Here is a 20,846-nt window from a genome sequence, read left to right as displayed (position 1 = left end):
ATTTTTGTGCACCGGGCCTCTAGTCTTATATAATAAAAGCCTAATATGCAAATTATCCCCTCTACTGGAGTTCCACTGTGAGTTCAACCACTCGACCAGTCGCTATGACGTGCACTGACCACCAGGGGGCAGATGCTCAGACCAGTAGGTTAGCTTGCTGTGGGCACTGGTGGGCTGGACTGGAAAGTGAGATGTGAGGTGAGAGCTGTCAGGAAGTTCCCAGGGTTTGGCTTGAGCCCTGGGCAGAGGCAGGTGGGGGCGGTACCAGGAGGGACTGGGTGGCTGAGAAGGCTTCTATGCTGAGAGCCTGGACTATGCAGCCCTCCGCAGCTTGTGGCTTTCTCAGTGCACAATTTATAATCTTCAGAGGTGCTTATTTTTATTTGTTAAGTTTCACTAACTACTCCAGGAGAGTGGGTAGCACCATTACAGGGGGCAGGCCAGGCATACCTGCCCAAAGCCAAGGTGCAGCTTCAGGCTCCTGGAATGCAACAGAGAGAGGGGTGGGGCTGAGTCAAAGAAACTGAGTCCAAAACATGAAGCGGAGGCAGCAAGGGGTGGAGGGTGATAGCTGTGCAGGGGCCTAGAAAAGCTGCTTGGTGGGGACAGCCAAGGAACCCAGTGCCTCTCCCACGGGACAATGTCCACATCCCTCCCTCCTCCTCCTGGTGACTTGTCACCCCAGCTCTTCTCCAAAGCTTGGGCTTGCCCCACAGAGCTCACCACGACTGCACACCCTGCACTGCCTTGCCTGCCCCATCCCACTCTGCACAGCCCCCCTCCATTCCCACACAGCTTTTGGAGAGCTCCGCCCCCAGAGGAGAAAGTGGGAGGCTGCAGACAGGAGGTCACATGAGGAGGGGGCAGAGCAGGGCCCACCAAATTAGATGGAGGGGAGGGAGGGAGAAACCCCACAGGACTGGGGACAGAGACAGGCGGGGAAGGAGGGCCATGTGGAAGCTTTGCCCTTGGTTGAAGTAGAAATCCTGACCCCATTTTACAGACCCCAGAAGAGTGTGTGTGTGGGGAGGGTCAAAGACAAAAGAGGGTGTGAGGGGACTGGATGGAGAGCAGCAATATTTGACTAATGGCCTATTTATTATTTTTGTTAATATATTTTTATTGATTTCAGAGAGAAAGGCAGAGGGAGAGAGAGAGAGAAACATCAATGATGAGAGAGAATCGATCGCCTCCTTCACGTGCTCCATACTGGGGATTAAGCCCAAAACCCAGGAATGTGCCCTTGACTGGAATCAAACCCAGGACCCTTTAGTTAGCAGGCTGTGGCTCTACCTACTCTACCAAACCATCTGGGCGACCCATGGCCTATTTAAAAACCACTGCAGTAGGCTGAGCAGGGGTCTTACCATGATGGTGTTACCTGATAATGAGGGTGTCTCTCTTTATATTGGAGTAATTGGAACTGCAACGAAGTAAAGACACATCAATGGAGCCTGCAAAGGGTTTCCACGCACACAATGCAATTTACTTCATGTGGCAGCTGAATTTGGTGAGCAGAGCCTTTAAAGGACATGCGGTCTCCAAGACCAGGGGCAGGGGAAAGTACATGCTGAACATTCTGTGCTGTGAGTTACAACCTATATATATAAAGGCCTAATATGCTAAGTGTCTGACCGAGCAGTCAACTGACTGGTCGCTATGACTTGCACTGACCACCCGGGGGCAGATGTTCCAACCAGTAGGTTAGCTTGCTGCTGGGGTGGGGCCCATCAGGACCAGGCAAGACGGGACCAGACTTGCCCTGGAGCCCTCCTGTGATCCCTCCCCAGCCCCAATTGGGACTGGGTGAGAAGATCGGGACTGTGTGAGACCACCATGATCAGCCAGGTGGAGGGACCCCTGCCATTCATAAATTCGTGCACCAGGCGTCTAGTAAGCTAATAAGTATAGTTTACTGCTCTTTTGCTTTACATGTTAGTCAGCAGAGGGTGCTAACACATAGAGCTTTTATCCTTTGCTTGGAATGGTCAGCATTCCCTAGCACTTACCTGGCTCGATCAAAGGGAAGACCATTCCATTCTTCAGTATTTGGAAGTTCTGATTGACCCATCTATCTTTTTCTATTGTTCAGCCCTCTTCAGTATTCAATCACTAGATTATTAAATATCAGAAACAAATCTTTTGTCTTTCATACCTGTGGACTGATCAGTTAAATCTCACAGAAATAATCTTACTGAAGAAATAAGTACTAAAGCAAAAGTACACTAACTTAAGTTTGGTTTGTAGCTTTTCTCTGAATTTATTATGGCCATTTATTACCTGCAACCATTTTTTAAGTGTTGATCATCTTCTATGAAAAAGCACTTTGGTCTTGAAACTTGCACACTCCCTGCAGCCTGGTGCACCGTGCTGCTCCATCTGCTACTTCAGATCCCACATAACTTGGTCAGTTCATAAAATAGATGGAGGACTCCAGCTCTTTCCAGTTACTTCCCAGCAGTGACAATCACATAACAGTTTTAGCTTGTGGAGCTAAAATTATGTAATTTTTTTCTCCTAAAGTCTTTTACTTCAGCTATTACAGTTTTTTATTTGCTTTTTATATTTTTGCTAATATCAGAGGCTACAGAAGAAAATCATAAAAGTGTGGCTGATGCACTTAGGAGACAGGATTCTGAATATAAAGAGCATGGAGGAGACCTGTGACCAAAAGCTCAAGAATGAAATTCTAAAGAAATTGTTTGGTGTTCTTAAACAAGTAATAGGTTTGGATTAAGTTGATGGAAACACAGCAATACTAGTGAAGTAGATAAGACTTAACATTTTATGGTGATAGTGTTTAAAAAAAATACATGTTTTTATTGATAGTCAAGCCTTTCCCATGAATATTTAAGATAGTTTTACAGAGTTACAGCTTTTCTAACATGTATTGAGGGTCTGTGATTTGCTTTCATTTTATGGCACATTGTGAATTGCTCAGCTCACATTGTAGATAAGCTATAAAAGTGGTTGATCTAAGGCAGTGGTTCTCAACCTTCTGACCCTTTAAATACAGTTCCTCATGTTGTGACCCAACCATAAAATTATTTTCGTTGCTACTTCATAACTGTAATGTTGCCACTGTTATGAATCGTCATGTAAATATCTGTTATGCAGGATGGTCTTAGGTGACCCCTGTGAAAGGGTCATTCAACCGCCAAAGGGGTCGCGACCCACAGGTTGAGAACCACTGATCTAAGGTCTCACTTGATCAACTTTTTAAAAATTCACTTTTAAAAAAAAAATTAATTTTAGGGAGGAAAGGAGAGAGATAAAAATCAGCATGACAGAGAAATATTGATCTGTTGCCTCCTGTATGTGCCCTGATCAGGAATTGATCCCATGACCTTCCAATGCACTGGACAGTTCTTCAACCATCTGAATCAGGCTGACCAGGGATGGAATTATAATCCCTTTTAGTTCTCTTTTCCTCTCCCCACCTCATACTTGCCACTAAGATGGAGGTATCTAGCAATTTATAAATTATTCTGCCTAGTGGTTTTAGTGCTTATCAGGTAACATGTGCCCTGTATTCCTTCAAGATTCTGCAAAGCCAGAATCAAAAGAAATAAATGGAAATTAACAACGGAGCCAAAAAAATTATACAGGGAAAGGAAAATATGATAACTATGGTTACTATGACTTCCCTATAATCTGAGTTTTAATGTGTTGCAGTGATTAACTACTCAGTGCAGACATCAAGCCCATATGGTAACTTTTCTCTACAGTGCTCAGTGTAGTGTCTAGCACACAAGTGTTCATATAATATTCATTGAGTAAATGAATTCGTGGTGAAGAGATGACTCAACTAACTTTTGGTATGTCTTAATAAGTGGCCTCTTTTTACTGCCTTGCCTGTAATTTGTCATGAGATTACATTACATAGTATTTGCAAAGGTTTCTTGAGCTTATTCTTTAAAAGAATTCTAATTAAAATATAGTACCTTTCCATGTATAGATTTTGAAATGATGACATACATATAGTATGTCAGCTTCTCGAGTATAGTAGCAAATGCTGACATGTCTGTAGTTGTTAAACCTTTAGGAATAAATGAATGAGTAAATATGTATGTTAACTTTCCACTGCTTTGCAGATCATGTACTGTTTGATGTTGTCTGGTTTGGGTATCCTCTATGACTTGAGCAAGGGTTGGAATTCACAGGATACTCACCATCTATCTCTTAACTGAAACGTCTGCTAGTGGCAGTTGGTGGAGATAAGTAAAACTTGAAAGTGTGCTTTTGGTATTGCTAACCCAGATATGAGGGTGGTCGAAGTTGGCTCCGAACACTATGCCCAGCCTTGAGGGCAAAAGTTCTTCGGGGTTGGGGTGGGGTGCAAGGCAAGGCAGGTGGATGTGACTGACTTCTTATTCTTGGGATTTAGAGTCAGTTGTACCAGTGTAAATTGAACTTAATTTACTTTTGTGTGCCAATCCAGACCACCATGGAATAATTGTTCTCAATAACCTCACAATAACTTGAGTTTGGGGGACCAAATTAAAGGATGTAGCAGGTTTTATTTTCAGAATTTGGATATCTGGCTTTAGTACTGATAGTCTTTGAAGTTATGCATGGCCATGTTCATGCCCTTAGGTGCCCGGGTGCCCCAGAAACCCATACATTAATAGGAATCTGTCCAGGAAAGTGACAAGAAACTCATTTTAGTCATTCTAATTCTCAGGTATCAACTTGAGCTAAAGGATGACTACATCGATAGATCTAACAGACTGGATGAAGAGGACAGGAAGAATAAAGGTGATTCTTGCGGAGAAGAAAGCTGCATTTGTAAATTTCTGATATAGGTTATTAGCTTCCTAGATTGGGCCTGTCCTAAATTTAAATGTGTGTGTGTGTAGCTTACATTTTACTTTTACTACAAAATTAATCATTATTTTGTTTTTTTAATTTTACATATCAAAAATGACCTTAACCTGAGAAGAGGTAGGGTATTCAGGAGGTTTTTCTTCCCCCATCTACTTTCCTTCCTCCCCTTTGGCCACCACTTGCTTGTTATCTGTATTTATGGGCCTGTCTTTTTTTGTTTTGTTTTGTTCATTTTTATTTCTTAAGATTTCACATGTAAGTTAAATCATAGGGTATTTGTTTTTCTCTGTAACTTATTTCATCATAATATCCTTTAGGTTCATCCATGTTGTCACAGATGGCAAGATTTTATTCATTTCTATAGCTGAGTAATATACAACATCTTCTATATCCACACATTCATTTATTGATGGTAGTCTAGGTTGCTTCCAAATCTTGTCTGTTACTAGTAATGCTGCAGTGAACATATGGGTGCACATGTATGTCTTTTCAAATTGGCATGTTATTGTCTTTTACATATACTGAGAAGTAGAATTATTAGAACATATGGCTGCTCTTATTATTATTATTTTTTTGGGTGGGGAGGGTGACTCCACACTGTTTTTCCATAGTGGCTGCACCAATCTGCATTCCCACCAACAGTGTATGAGGATTCTCTTTTTTCCACATCTTGGCCAACACTTGTTATTTATCAATTTATTGATGATAGCTGTTCTAACAGGTGGGAGGTGATATCTCATTGTGGTTATAAGCATGAGAGACTTCATTTTTTACTTATGGAAAATTTTAACTTCTCCATTACCTGTGACCTGGTTCCTTATTTCTTTTACTTGTAATATATGTTTATGCCTCATGATATTTTTACCTGACATATAACTTCCTAAACTGTTTTATAACTAACCCAGGAGTAGGAAAGTTGAATAATTTTTCAATCTCTTGATATTTTATATTTCAGTATATTTATAGAAACTTGTCTATGAAAAGAAGTGAACTTAAGTAGAAATTTCAAAGGAACCAGAGCTGGGTACTTGGTAAAGACCCATAAAGTCACCCAGTGTGTGGCTGCTCCTCTGTGACTATCTTGTGGAAACTAGACTAATACTTCTTTAGGAATTAGTACCATCATGTAGTCAGATAAATTTTTTTATGATATATCTGCATGACTCATATTGAATGAAGTGAAAATGATGAAATAGCAACTAAAATCATAAGACAAATCTTTGTATTTAAGGAAATTCAGATCTTTGGGTATGAGGGCTCTTAGCAGCTGGTGCAACTGGCTGGTATGTGTAGTGGAAGAAAGTTCACCATATATGTGACCATTAAGACTTCCCATCACCTGTTGGGTAATAGGACTTATTTCTTACTTTCCCTACTGATTTTTGACTCTGACACCTGCTATTTTAGATGATGAAATAATGGTCATTAGGTCTGACATTGTACATAAATTCTTAAATGTTTTTATTCACTAGAAAAACATGTTTAATTGGTTGGCTTTCTCTTTCAGAAAAAGCTATTCTTTTGCAAGAGCAGCCCACGGCTACCAATTCAAAACAGGAAGAAGAATGCAATTATTCTGCAACTCGTTTGAAAGAACTTGAGGTAATTGCTAAGCCTATTGTTTTTTGAAGTCGATAAAACTTCAAGGCAGTAGATGGAATTTTAGTTTCAGTCATACATTATTTAGCTTGATGTGTTTAGACTGTTTATTTTATGACTAAGAAGGCCCAACTTAAGTTAATTTAGTAGTTCTTCCTTTTAGTCCTTCCTGCTTGTGTGCCTCGAACAAGTTCCTTAAACATTGGGGTGGTTGAGGTTCCGTGGTGAGCTGACCTATGTGCCTAGCCCATAGCAGGTGGCCAGTGCTTTTAGTTTCTGCCTTAGCCTCTTCTTCCTTCCCATCAGCAGAAGGTGAACATTCCTGTCATTACATTGGGATCTTACAGGTTAAAACAGAATGAGATGTGTTTTTCACATGCCATTTATTTTCTTGCTGTTCATCACGTGTGCTGTCTGAAGGACAGAGCTGGAACTTGACGTACCTGGATATATCCTGCACATAAAATGTATTTTTGCAGCTGTAATGATCTATTTATTTGAGAACATTGTAGACTTTTGTATGTAAACATGAGATGTATAAAAAAAGGAAAGCACCACATCATGTCTGTGATTGCTATTGGGACCTTAGTTGCATCTGGAAAATGGGCAACAAACTTAATCTGAAGCACTTGCTTTGTAGGCCAGGGTTCTGCATAAGTATAAGGTTGGATGAACTTCCCCGCCCCCTCTAGGGCAAAAGATGAGCTTCCATGTTGGAATCAGGCTCTTCTTACTGCAGAGAATGAGTCCTCTGTCCAGTGACCTTACTTACTATGACACCCAGTTTATAGCAGCCTGCCAGTTTTTGCATAAGAAGTACTGCAGTAACTGTTCAAATGCAAGTTTTTTTCAATTCCAGCTTGAGCTCGAATCTCTCAAGGCCCAGTTCTTGGCAATAACCAAGCAAAACCACCTGCTGAATGAAGAGATGAAAGAGATGAGTGGCTATTCGCTTCTAAAAGAAGAGAAATTAGAGCTTCAGGCTCAAAATAAATTACTTAAACAACAACTGGAAGAGAGCAGAAATGAAAACTTGCATCTTTTAAACCGTATGTCTTTTTCCTGATTTGCATGTCTTTGTAATTCATATTAGCTTAGTATTATGAAACTATGCTTTGTATCTGTAAGAAAGGCTTCAATCAGGAAAATTTTTATAAAATTAAGATTGTCAATTTGAAGTTACTTCCTTTTTTGCTTGCTATTACTATAGTATATTATTAGTGTCACTAAGAAGTATTTTTAAACTACAAATCTGCCTCTCAGGATTGTACAGATCTCCCCTCACTTTCTGCTGCTCAGATTTGGCCATTGACAAGGAGGAATGAGAGTGTGGTTGAGGTTATTATTCCCTTTCCACCATTGCATCTTCACCCCCACTGTATATATTGGCTGTGGGCTGGCCCTGTGCCTCTCAGCAAGGCAAGATCCAATGCTTACAGGATGATCTCTCACCATTGCTCTGTGCCTGTGCCAGATCTTTCTCTCCCAATTTTGGGAATTCTTCCCTCCCTGATGGTTTAGGCCAAGTGTGGGGACTGTCCTGCCCACAGGCTATAGAAGACCCATAAAATCTTTTGATCTGGCCCTGCCAAGGCATTAGGGGTGAGTTAATTAAATGTTTGACCAAATATAGCAGGCTAATTAAGTTGATAATTTTGTATGACCTGCAAATGATGTTATAAATATCCAAATGGCCCTTGGCAGAAGAAAGATTCCCCACTCCTACTTTGGGCCCACAGAGTTAACAGCATGGCCCCATTACTAGCCCAGAGAATTATACCACCCTTAGTGGCTAACCTACATGAATCACCCTTTAGGGGTTCTTCAGTGACTGAAATGGTGGAACTCCGTCTGATGTCTGCTTGAACCATGAGTGTTGCTGACTGGTGCACAGATCAGATTAGATCTAGGGGTACTTAACAGATTTTGATGGAGGGCTCCTTTTATGCCTCCTGTGTGTGATAGAGGAAAGAGGTGGGCTTTCAGGTTAATTAAAGGATTTGAAAGAATTTCTTTTATTTGCATTAGAAAGAGTAGTGAAGTTTGCCTCTGCATGCATTAAATTCTTCTGAAATTTGTGCTCTTAGTCCATTCCTTAGAATTAATATGGTATTAACTACATGTGTACGAAGAAAAGAAAGAACAATTTAAAATATCTTTAGCTGCTTTTGCTAAGTGAAATGGGAAAACTTACTGTTGATAATCACCAGGCTTTTTTACCTTTTTAGTTATAGCTCAGCCATCTCCTGAACTGGTAAATTTGCAGAAACAGTTGAAGAAAGCAGGAGCTGCTATCGTGTTAGGGCATAAGAAGTTTGAAACTCACAAGGAGGCTCTGCACAGACAGCTGCAAAGTGAAGTGAGTACTGATCTTTATTTGGTCAGGTGTTAGTCTGATCCACTGTGTACACATGTAAGCTTGGTGTATGTCACACCAGTGTAAATCAGATTGGTTTTAACATCAAAAATTATTCCCCCACTATTCTAAGGTAACCTTCTCATCTGAGAAATGCTTGGGTGATGATATAACTATATTCATAACAGTAATAAAATCCCAAGGAAAGCAAACTCATAAACAAAAATTGTCCCAGTCTCCATTGTGCCCTCTAGTAATGTCTCTTGATTCTTGCCCTGTGACTTAGAACTGTTGACACTCTGGTGTCTGCCTCATACCTTACAGAGCTGTTCTTAGAGATGAGTGCAAATGGAGGTGGCAAACTTGTTTGTGTGCTCTATTGTTTTCTAGGGACCTGTGGACTACAGGCATGAAGCTGCTAAGAATGGGAAAAATGGAAAAGAGAATAAGCCCTATAAAAGACTTGTTCCTTTTGAAGTGAACTGGGATTTCTTTTACATTGATTTCTTTCCCTTCTCTAAATCTTTTCAGATTGAGCATTCTGCAAAGCTGAAGGCCCAGATATTAAATTATGATGCTTCTGTAAAGAGGTTAACTATGCAGGTGGCTGATTTAAAATTGCAACTGAAGCAAACTCAGACAGGTTAGAGAGATTTTTAACTTATAAATGTGTATGTGTAAAATTTCCAGTATATATGGAAATGTAATGATTATTACTGAAGTTTCAGTAATTCTCATAGTAGGGGAAAAGCCATAGAAATATGTCATCTTAGAAGTAAAAACTCTGTCCATTTCAGGAATACCAACCAGTCAGTCATCAGCTAACGTGACTTGCTTTTATAGGTTCCTGTGGCTTGGAAGAGCCTCGTACCCCAAATAAGAAAGGTATAATGGCACAGAGGTTCCCAAATTCATAGACCTTGGTTTTTCTTTTATATTTGTTACCTTGATAATAAGATCAGTCTGACCCTTCAGGGTTTTTACATGTTCCTTGAGAGATGAGTAAAATATGTGAGAAGCAGGGTGACTTATGTCACACTAGAGGCCTGGTGCATGAATTCATGCATGGGTGGGGTCCCTCAGTGTGGCCTGTGGGGATTGTGCTGAAACTGGCAGTCCAGCGCCACCTGCTGCTACTGCCTACCACTCTCGCTCATCCTGGTCCTGCTGCACCTGCCGCAGGCAGATGCCCAGTCAGTCCTGATCGGGAGAAGCTTGTCTGCTGCAGTGGCACTTGCCTGCATCTGGCGCCTGTCCCAAAGGGTATGGGATGGAGGGGCAGTGCGGGGAGAACGCAATCTGCCCTTTGGGCAGGCGGTGGGACGCCCTTGCCTGCCCAGGATCCAGATCTGTCCCTGACGTTCACATGGATTGTAAAGATTTCTTCCTTGCGAAGTGTCTAGGGAGGGGAAGCAGCTGCAATGCCTGAGGCCAACTTTCAGGAGGCTAGTGGCCATGTGCCAGTGATACTGGTCCATTGGTGCCTGGCCTGTTCTCCAGAGATTGGACCTGCAGGACTACTGAGGGAATGAGTGGCTACTGCTGCTGGCTGGTGGGCCTCCGGAACAGGTCAGTCAGCTGAGCGGCACTCCCCCTGTGGGAGCGCACTCACCACCAGGGGCCAGCTCCTGTGTTGAGTGTCTGCCCCCTGGTGTCAGTACATGTCATAGTGACTGGTGGACCTGTCATTCAGTTGCTTTAGATAGAGGTTAGTATATATCACATTGATTATATACAATGTTTATGTTTTTGCACCTCAATTTTGAAGTTACTTGATTAACCTTGGTTGGACACATTTAACTTCTTTGTGATAACCATTATAATAACCTGGTTATTAACAGGAAAGGAGTAAAGGGAAGATTAGATAATAGAGACATGCCATTTATACAGCTTTGCCAGGGAATTGCAGTTAATAGTCTCCAAGTTTATTACCTAAACATCACTGTGGGAAGGCACTAGACAATAGACCCATGCCCAGTAAGGTCTGCATGACGTGTGATGATGCTTATCTGTCAGTCAGTCACACCTGGAAACAAGTCAGTAGCCAGAAATAGGCATGCCACTGCAAGTACAGGAATATTTAATTTTTAAGCTCCTGAACAAAGAAGCCCCTCTCTCTCGCTGCTCACCTCAGATTCCCAGCTTATGGTGTCCTTAACTCCCTCCACTCACCCTGTGGCCCACAGCCATGTGGACTTCACACAATGTACTGATGAACTAAATGTAGCCTGATGCTAAATCGTGCCCTGCTCCACCATGGAATGGACACTCTGGATACTGGCCCTACTCTGATTCTACTGGACCGCCATCTGCACTCTTTTCAGGACTATGTTAAGGGACATTGAACTCTGCAAACCAAAAAATATAATTACACACCAATAAAATACATTCATTCTCCCATGGGAGTCTTAGAAAATTCTTTTTCTGAAGATATTGCAAGAGCCACCCACTACCACTAATGTCGGAAAAATTGGGCCCAGTGATTTCTCCAGCTACAGTTGAACCTCAGTTTCCTCATTTGCAATGGGGATATGAATATCTACTTTGCCATGGTGAAGAAGGCAAAATGAGATGGATCTCAGTTGAGTGCCTGCAACACATCAGATACTCAGAAGGATTACTGTTATGTTACTGCACGTTTTCCCTGAGGATGCATACTATCTGTCTCTTCATAACAAGTGTACTGAAGCTGAGATACAAAGCTCAAAAAGAAAGTTTCTGTGTGTTAGCAGTTGAACTGGTTTCCACATTTCCTGGTCTGGAGCCTTCCTCAGTTCCTGTTTGTACTCTTTCCTCCTCAGTTCCTATTCCCATCTTCCACACTAGTTTCATTTTTATCTCTTGAATCCTTCCCTGTTCCTCATTTTCTCTCAAGCCTATTTGCCAAACTGCCCACAGCTGAAATCACAGTGATCTCGAAAGATGAAAAGTTTGAGGATGGAACCTTTTCAAACACATGCATTGCCCTGGAGGCATTGCTGGAGAGTAGCGGCCACAAGACTGGCTATGCATGTTCAGGTTTTGCTTAGGGAGTCCCAGCATCTGTACACCTCCCTACCTGTATGACCCAACCTTAGCTCCCCAGGTGTAATGTGGGAGGAGCAGAGTTGTTAGTCTTGTTGTGGCTGCAGGTCCTCATACCCTTATCTGAAAACTAGAGGCCTGATGCATGAAATTTGTGCACTCGCAGCTTCGGTGGCTTACCTCGGACCTCGCAGCTGTGGCTTTGTCTGGAAGGTTGTCCAGAAGGATGTCTGGAAGGTCATTCGGCTGTCAGGTCTAATTAGCACATTACATTTTTATTATAGACTAGAGGCCTGGTGCACAAAATTCCTGCAGTCAGGGGGAAGGGGTCCCCCAGCCTGGCCTGTGCCCTCTCAGTTCTGGAGCCCCGCGATCGATTGCCCCAAAGATGTAGGCCCCGCCCACCCATTAGGGCTCCTGGATGAATTGCCCCAAAGAGGTAGGCCGGAGTAGGGTCCCTGCCTGCATGGCATGTGGAGCCTCGGGACCCCCAGTGCTAGAAGCTAAGACAGCAGGTCATAATAAATGCGAGAAGTTCACCAGAAGGCTGATGGGCTTTGATATTCAGCAGGGCTTAAAATCTGCAAATTATTACCTGCTGCTATATGAAAGGCTGAAAGCAGTTCCCCTAACCTGATAATTTTTTAATGTTTACCAAACCTTAACTTTGATATGTGTGTTTACTTTGCTAAAGGGAAAAATGTGTAAATAAAAAGCCATGGGTCCAGAAATTCGGCAAGCCATTCCACTAGAGAGCTGGTTTCCGCCTGGCTTTCCCCCATGCCTTCCAAATTTATATTTCTTGTCCAGTGTATCCATTTATGTGTCAGCCCCTTCTCCAAATTCCTGAACCCTTGATGCAAAAAGACTGCGGCACCCCAGCCTCGCCATGTGGAGCTGCCAGGCCCCACCTCCGTGCACACAGCATCAAGTCTCCGCCCACCTGCACACGCAGCCTCCTGATGATGGATGTGACGGCGTGAGGGCATCACGGCGTGAGGGCTTAACAACCACATAGGCTTATATTAGTATAGATAGATTGGGCCCTATAGTGGTTTTGCCACAGCCCTGGGAGTTCTGGGGCAGCATCCTTTAGTGAACCATGTTTGCAGTCAAATATGTGACTATCCATGCTGGGTAGAATAAATAAAGGTAATGAATGCATTTGCATCAGTTCAGGTAAAGTTTATTAACAGTGAATTCAGGTCTGCTTAGGCTTTGTTACCAAATTTATGAATATGATTGTGGATCATGGGTTGTGAAATAATATGCATTAAGAAGGAAGGCCTAGCTCTGGCTAATTTTGTTCAGTGGTTAGAGCAATGGCTTGCAGACCAAAAGATGGTGGATTCCATTCCTGTCAACCACATATACCTCAGTTGGGGGTTTGCTCACCATCCTTGGTTGGGGGTGCATGTGGGAGGCACCAGTTGAGGTGTCTCTCACATCAATGTTTCTCTTCTCTCTCCCTATTCCTCTACTCTTCCCTTTCACTCTTCAATGGAAAATACATCTTTAAATGAGGACTACAAAAAAAAGGCCTAAAAACAAGGTCTATGAAGTTATAACTGGTACATAAGAGCTCTCAAAAAATGCTAATAAGAATTGGCTTCAGAAATTGTTTAGTGTGCATATTTGTTCTTATTACTACCTCTCTTCATTTAAAAAAAATTATCAAGCATATTTGAATTTTTTTTCCTGCTCATTGGTCACATTATTTTCATGTAGCCCCCAGCCCTAGAAAATGAAGTGTACTGCAAGCCAAAGCCATCTCTGTTTCATCATTCTGCCAGCAGATTTATGGTGTCTCCTACTGGTGAAACAAGCAGGGATTTCTTGAAAAAATCATCTCAAACAGGAAAAGCTGATGGGAGAGACAGTTACACCAACAGTTACATCATAAATCATCCAAATACAAGCATAGTGGTTTGCTCCCCCATTTCTGATCTTTAGTTTGTAACCACACCAAGGCAAGAATGAAAGAGCTAGAGCAAGAGATTGATTGCTTAGAAAAAGCTTTCTTCAGTACTCTGTTGCTACAAGCCCACTAGCATCTAAGAGTCTGCCTCCCCTCATTTAGGTAAGCTTCTGCAGACAGGGTTTCAGGACTTTCATGGTCCTTTTATCTGAGTAAGAGTGAGTGAGCTGTAGACAGCAAGAAGGAGGAGAAGCCTATGCTTGCTGGGCCTGGGAAATCTTTAGCCTGAGTAGCTTCGTCCTCACTGCACCTATGGTTGCCTGCTTTCCAGAGACTTCTCCCCTGTGACATAACATTGTGGGAGGCAATGGGTTAGAGCAAGTTCAGCATTTTGCTTGGCATGCAGACGTGTTCAGAGAATGGTAATCAATGGCTTTTCCCTTACTGCTGATTAGTTTTATTATTAATGCTGAATCATTAATAATGTGGGTCAGTTATACATCATACTCAACTATTTGCAAGGATAATAGAATTTCTTTTCAAATTAAACTCCTTAGGAACCATGTTGCTGTTTTCACTGTGTAGTTTGTAATATTCTTGCCCTGATATCTTTTGCCCTTTAGGTCTGGACCAATCCCAGTCCTTTGCTTTTCCCAGTCCTTGTCCTGAAAGAATGCTCCAGCCTTCAGCAACTGAATCTAGGCACAGCCTTTCCATCCATTCACTCTCAAGCCTTCTGGAACAGAAAGCCAAGTAAGTTCCGCATTCTGATTGGCCCAGCCAAGTCTGGTTAGCTGAATGGCCCTGACTTGTGCGTTGTTTTAAAGTGATGCTCAAGACCACGTAGAGTGTAGAATTTGCAATCAGATTGTAAGATGATGTGTAATCTTCAAGAATCATCTAAATTATTTGGGGAAAATTCCTTTTAGCAAATAAGTAATTTTTCCTTGTTTGCTAAACCTGATGTGTACACAGTGCACTATGGTAGCAGTAAGCATTTTCATAGTTCTATGAATAGCCTTGGTTTATAGAAATAAAAAAGCAACATACAAAATCAAAAGCAAATTCAGTTTATTTTTAAACTTGAAGTAGTTTCACACATTTTAATTTTAAAGTCCTTCAAAAAATAAGTCAGTTAAAAAATATTTGGGCATTTAGTCCAAACAAAAGTCTAATTTGTCTATTGAGATAAATACTGAATTGGTAGTGGGTTGTAGGGTCTGATTGCTGAAGTAGAATGGAGTAAATGTATGTAGAAGTTGGGTGGTGGGTCACCCAGGCTGGGATTGAGGCGCATATGGGACTCCTGTCTGTGCCTGATCCATATGGAAGGCACTCTGACTCCTTAGTTCTGGGCTCCAGGCTGGACATCTGTCTGCATATTTTGATTCACTCCCAGTGTACAGAGTTGAAAACTGCCACATGTGCCCATCATGGTCCTAATGCATGTAATGTACATGTAATTATATTGCTCTCTCATGATAAAGCCAAGAGGAGAAACAGGACACCCATATGGGAGTTAGGGCACTTGGATGCACATGGAGCTTGTAGTTTTGCATCTTCAGCTGACTCATACTGATGCTGTGCAGAATTTGTTCTTTTCAAAAATGTTTTGTGGTTCTTGAAAATATAAAAGCATTGAGAGTGCAACATTATTTCTTTTCAACAATATAATACCTGCCTCACAGCGTAAGGTGGTTCTGCAGAGTGCCCAAGCTAATGTCTTGATTACTTGGAATGATGCTGGGTGCATGGAGCGTGCCCAGTGCAGGGCAGCTTTCATTTTCACAGAGCACAGTTCATTCTCTAGAGCAGCAGTTCTCAACCTGTGAGTCGTGACCCCTTGGGGGTCGAATGACCTTTTCACCGGGGTCCCCTGAGACCATCGGAAAACACATATATAATTACATATTGTTTTTGTGATTAATCACTATGCTTTAATTATGTTCAATTTGTAACAATGAAAATACATCCTGCATATCAGATATTTACATTATGATTCATAACAGTAGCAAAATTACAGTTATGAAGTAGCAACGAAAATAATTTTATGGTTGGGGGTCACCACAACATGAGGAACTGTATTAAAGGGTCGCGGCACTAGGAAGGTTGAGAACCACTGCTCTAGAGCCTTTTCCAGAGTCACAAAGGCTTTTCATAGCCCTGTGCTCTTGGTTTTACCTTATTACAACTTCACACTCATGAATTTTATTCTTTCAACCCAGTCTTTATCAAAGACAAACTGAAGTTCAAGACAGAAATGAATTTTCAAATGTGGATGAACTATCTTTTAAGGATAATGAGGAATTTGGATCATCTTTTGAATGTAAGTTTAAATATAAGTACCAGTTTTTAACAGTTGAAAATGTAGAAAGCTAAGTTTTGGTGAAAAATATCCATTGTTAAATCAAAGGCCTTACAAATTACAACATTTGTATTTTGTGATAAAAATATGAATACAGATATATTACCTTTTTTATATCAGATTTTGATGGGTATATTTGAGTGTTACTTTTTTTAATTTTCAAGATAACCAATAATTTCAAAGTTGGAGCTAAGCTCACAAGTGAACCCTTAACTTAATTTACCAAGTTTGGGATTGTCTCAGATTTAAAATACCTGATTTTTAATTTTTTTTTCTTTTTATGGAATATGAAGATGCTAAGTTATTTAAGTTATACAGATTCTGATGACTGCATCAGATGTAGAAACCTCATTCTTAGTGAATGAGTGGAGGTGAAAATATATTAGCTTCCTTGTCTGAAAACTGGAGTCCTGGCTCTGGCTCTGCCTTAGATTGTTCTCTGGGAGCCTACTGCTTAAGTATAAAATTAGGATATAGAAGTCAGTCAGCTCTAAGGTTCTCTCTAGCCTAGGAAATCTTTATATTTGTATATAATCTGTAGTTTTGCATTGTGAGCTTCATTGTCAAATCTGAAAGTACTATACTTTGAACAGTTAAATGAAAGAGCTTAGTAAAATTTGTAAATTCTTTGCAACTAACTTTTTAACAATTTTGTTAAAGCTTTACTATCTAAATGGAGCTCATATAATTATCAGCAAGTCAGGTGAATTCTGTCACTTTCCTATTGGGTTATAAATCTAGTTTTGGAAACAAATCTAACTCTTTTAAGTGTAATAACACTTTGAGAAGCAAATACATTGGCAAGTGGTATGCTGAAAGTCTTAGGATTAATTCTGTAGGAAAAGATCTGGCTTGGTTGCTTTGGCTGAGACTTGAGCGCAGCCAAAGTTACCCCCATACTGCCCTGCCTTCTTTTGCTGTTGTTAAGGACTCCTGGGACACTCATTTGTACCTATTATAGATGCAGCAGACTTGCCGACACAGTTTGAAGTGAATGGCCTCCATCCTGCTGGTGACATGCCTCCCTTGGAAACTGCCTTGGGTGCTCCTCCTGCCAGACCTATCTCCTCTCAGTACCCAAGTAAGTTTTCCTTGGTTGTAACTACAGATAGTATGATAGGTACTAAATGCCAGTCTGTTCCTAGTAAGTTATTTCATTTATTGAGGGAGGACCTTTATAAGCATAAATTATTCAAAGTCTTAGAGTTGGGGTATTGCCATTGTTAATACATTTCTGAAATAACTCCCAATTTGAACATGTAAAGAGGAGAAAATTAAAGGAATTGCTTCTTATTAATCTTCCCAGACAATGGCTTTTAAAAAAAATCTTTATTGTTGAAACTATTACAGAAGTCCCCTTCTTTCCCCCATTGACCTCTTCCAGCCTGCTCCTGGCCAGGCCCTCACTATCCCATTATTTGTGTTCATGCATTATGCATATATGCATACAAGTTCAATGATTGAGCTCTTCCTACCCACCTACCCTCCCCTCACTTCCCTCTGAGGTTTCACAGTCTGTTCCATGCTTTTATGTCTCTGGGTCTGTTTTTGTTCATCAGTTTATTTTGTTCATTAGATTCTACACATGAGTGAGATCATGTGATACTTATCTTTCTCTGACTGGCTTACTTCACTTAGCATAATGTTCTCCAGGTCCATCCATGCTGTTGCAAATGGTAAGAGTTCTTTCTTTTTTACTGCCACACAGTATTCCATTGTATAAGTGTACTATAGTTTTTTTATCTACTCATCTGCTGATGAGCACTTAAGGCTCATTCCAAATCTCAGCTACTGTAAATTGTGCTGCTATGAACATAGGGGTGCATTTATTCTTTCTAATGAGTGCATTGGGTTTCTTAGAATATATTTCTAGAAGTGGGATCACTGGGTCAAATGGGAGTTCCATTTTGAATATTTTGAGGAAACTATACTGTTTTCCACAGTAGCTACACCAGTCTGCGTTCCCACCAGCAGTGTACTTTTCTCCACATCCTCGCCAACAGTTGTCATTTGATTTGTTGATGATAGCCACTGTGACAGGTGTGAGATGGTACCTCATTGTCCTTTTGATTTGCATTTCCTAGATGATTAGTGACTTTGAGAATTTTTTCATATGTCTCTTGGCTTTCTGTATGTCCTCATTGGAGAAGTGTCTATTTATGTCCTTTGCCCATTTTTTAATTGGACTGTTTACCTTGTTTTTGTTAAATTGTATGAGTTCTCTATATATTTTGGAAACTAACTCCTTATTGGATGTTTCATTGGCAAACATGTTCTCTCATGCAGTAGACTCTCTTGTTATTTTCTTTTTAAAAAAAAAAAGTTTTATTGATTTTTTACAGAGAGGAAGGGAGAGGGATAGAGAGTTAGAAACATCGATGAGAGAGAAACACTGATCAGCTGCCTCCTGCACACCCCCCACTGGGGATGTGCCTGCAACCAAGGTACATGCCCTTGACCAGAATCGAACCTAGGACCCTTCAGTCCACCGGCCGACGCTCTATCCACTGAGCCAAACCAGTCAGGGCTCTTGTTATTTTCTTGATGGTTTCTTTTGCTGTGCAGCTGCTTTTTATTTTGATGTAGCCCCATTTGTCTATTTCCTTCTTAGTTTCCTTTGCCTAGGCATTGTATCCATAAACATGTTGCTATGTAAGATGGCTGAGATTTTGGTGCCTATGATTTCTTCTAGGATTTTTATGGTTTCACAACTTAAATTTAAGCCTTTTATCCATTTTGAGTTTATTTTGTGTATGGTGTAAGTTGGTCTTGTTTCATGTTTTTGCATGTATCTGTCTAATTATCCCAACACCATTTCTTGAAGAGACTTCCTCTGCTCCATTGTATGCTCTTGCCTCCTTTGTCAAATACTTGTTTAGTATAGTGGTGTGGGTCAATTTCTGGGTTCTTAGTTCTGTTCCATTGATCTGTATGTGATACTTGTACCAGTACCGGGCTGTTTTGATTACAGTGGCTTTGTAGTATAACTTGATATCTAGTATTGTTATTCCTCCAACTTTTCTCATTCTCAAGCTTGCTGCAGCTTTTGGGTCTTTTTTGGTATAATTTTTAGAGTATTTTTCTAAGTCTGTGAAATATGCCATTGGTATTTTAATAGGTATGCATTGAATCTAAAGATTGCTTTGGGTAGTATGGACATTTTAATGATATTTATTTCTGCCAATCTGTGAACATGGTATATTCTTCCTCTAGTTTATATCTTCTTCTACCTCTTTTTTCAACGTGCTATAGTTTTCTGAGTATAGGTATTTTACCTCTTTGGTTAGGTTTATTCATAAGTCTCAATTTTTTTGTTGTTGCAATGCTAAATGGGGTTGTTTTTTTATTTCTCTTTCTGAGCGTTCAATATTGGTATATAAAAATGCCATAGTTTACTGGGTATTAATTTTATATCCTGCTATGTTGCATCCCTGTCTTCCTGTTCTTAGGGAAAATGGTTTTAGTTTTTAGCCATTGAGTATGATATTGGCTGTAGGTTTGTCATATATGGCTTTTTATTATGTTGAGGTATGATCTATTTCTACTTTACTTAAAGTTTTTATCAAAAAAGGGTGTTGGATTTTGTCATGCTTTTTCTGCATTGATTGAAATGATCATGTGATTTTTGTGTGTTACAGTCTGTTAATGTGATATATCACATTTATTGATTTGCGGATATTGTACCAGCCTTGCATTCCTAGAATAAATGCCATTTGGTCATGATGTATGGTCTTTTTAATGTATTGCTGGATCTCATTTGCTAAAATTATGTTGAAGATTTTAGGGTCTGTATTCATCAGGGATAATTCTCTTTCTTTGTAGTGTTTTTATCTGGATTTGGGATTAGGGTAATGCTGTCCTCATAGAAAGTGTTCCTTTCCCTTGGATATTTGGAATAGTTGAGGAGATTAGGTGTTAGTTTTTCTTTGAATGTTTGATAAAACTTCCCTATGAAGCCATCTGGACCAGGACTTCTGTTTGCTGGAAGTTATCTAATTACTGCTCCAATTTCATCAGTAATTATTGGCTTATTCAGATTTTCTGATTTTTCCTGATTGAGTTTTGGAAGATTGTATTTTTCTTATTTGTCCATAGTCTGACAAAGCAGTTACCTTTTGCTTAAGACAGTTCTTCAAAAACCATTCCATTTTGGGAAATCATAGTATAAAATTGAATTGGTGGTTAATACCCATATACATCTTCAATGTGATTGCAGTATGTTAATATTTCTTTGTTTCCTTCATGTCTTTAAAAATAAGGACAGAAGAACCTTTATATTTCAGTTTTCAGAAGAGCTGATGACATTGGAGGAAAACTCGTCATCAAACTTGTCTGGCCCACTTTCTCTTTCTTCTTACCTTCTCCAATTTACACACTTCCCTCCCCTGTATGGAATCAGGGAGGAAAGCTTTAGGGGAAGATTAGAGCTTTGTCTCATACTCCAGCCAGATCTTTTTCTCCTTGAACTAAAGAGTTTAAGCCTCAAGCTTGAAAGGAAATTCCTTAAGTAAAACCACCTCTTGTTTTTCCAGTGTTTGGATGGGACTATCATGTCCAAAGCCTCTTGTAAATAGTTTCTTTTTTTTAAATTTATTTTTTATTTTTTTAATTTTTTTTATTGCTTAAAGTATTACAAAGGGTATTACATATGTCTCCTTTTTTTCCCCGCCCTTGACAATCCCCTGGCCTCCCCTACCCCCTAGTGTCTTATGTCCATTGGTTATGCTTATATGCATGCATAAAAGTCCTTCGGTTGA

The 20,846-nt window shown here is 40.4% G+C and overlaps 1 protein-coding gene across 1 annotated transcript in view; it reads left to right on the top strand.

Moving 5' to 3' along the window:
* The window catches only part of LOC102253722 (oral-facial-digital syndrome 1 protein), a 49,567-nt gene that overhangs the window by 10,255 nt on the left and 18,466 nt on the right, over positions 1-20,846 (top strand). The window contains exons 4-11 of the mRNA XM_014538847.1: positions 4,685-4,758; positions 6,335-6,429; positions 7,286-7,475; positions 8,655-8,785; positions 9,314-9,425; positions 14,348-14,477; positions 15,950-16,050; positions 17,051-17,170. Of these exons, the coding sequence (XP_014394333.1) occupies positions 4,685-4,758; positions 6,335-6,429; positions 7,286-7,475; positions 8,655-8,785; positions 9,314-9,425; positions 14,348-14,477; positions 15,950-16,050; positions 17,051-17,170 (953 nt within the window). The remainder of the gene's footprint in view (positions 1-4,684; positions 4,759-6,334; positions 6,430-7,285; positions 7,476-8,654; positions 8,786-9,313; positions 9,426-14,347; positions 14,478-15,949; positions 16,051-17,050; positions 17,171-20,846) is intronic.

The sequence above is a fragment of the Myotis brandtii genome, unplaced genomic scaffold (genome assembly GCF_000412655.1).
Source record: "Myotis brandtii unplaced genomic scaffold, ASM41265v1 scaffold1047, whole genome shotgun sequence".
NCBI lineage: Eukaryota > Metazoa > Chordata > Mammalia > Chiroptera > Vespertilionidae > Myotis > Myotis brandtii.
Note: the sequence above shows the minus strand (reverse complement) of the source record. Positions and strands in the feature narration are given on the sequence as shown.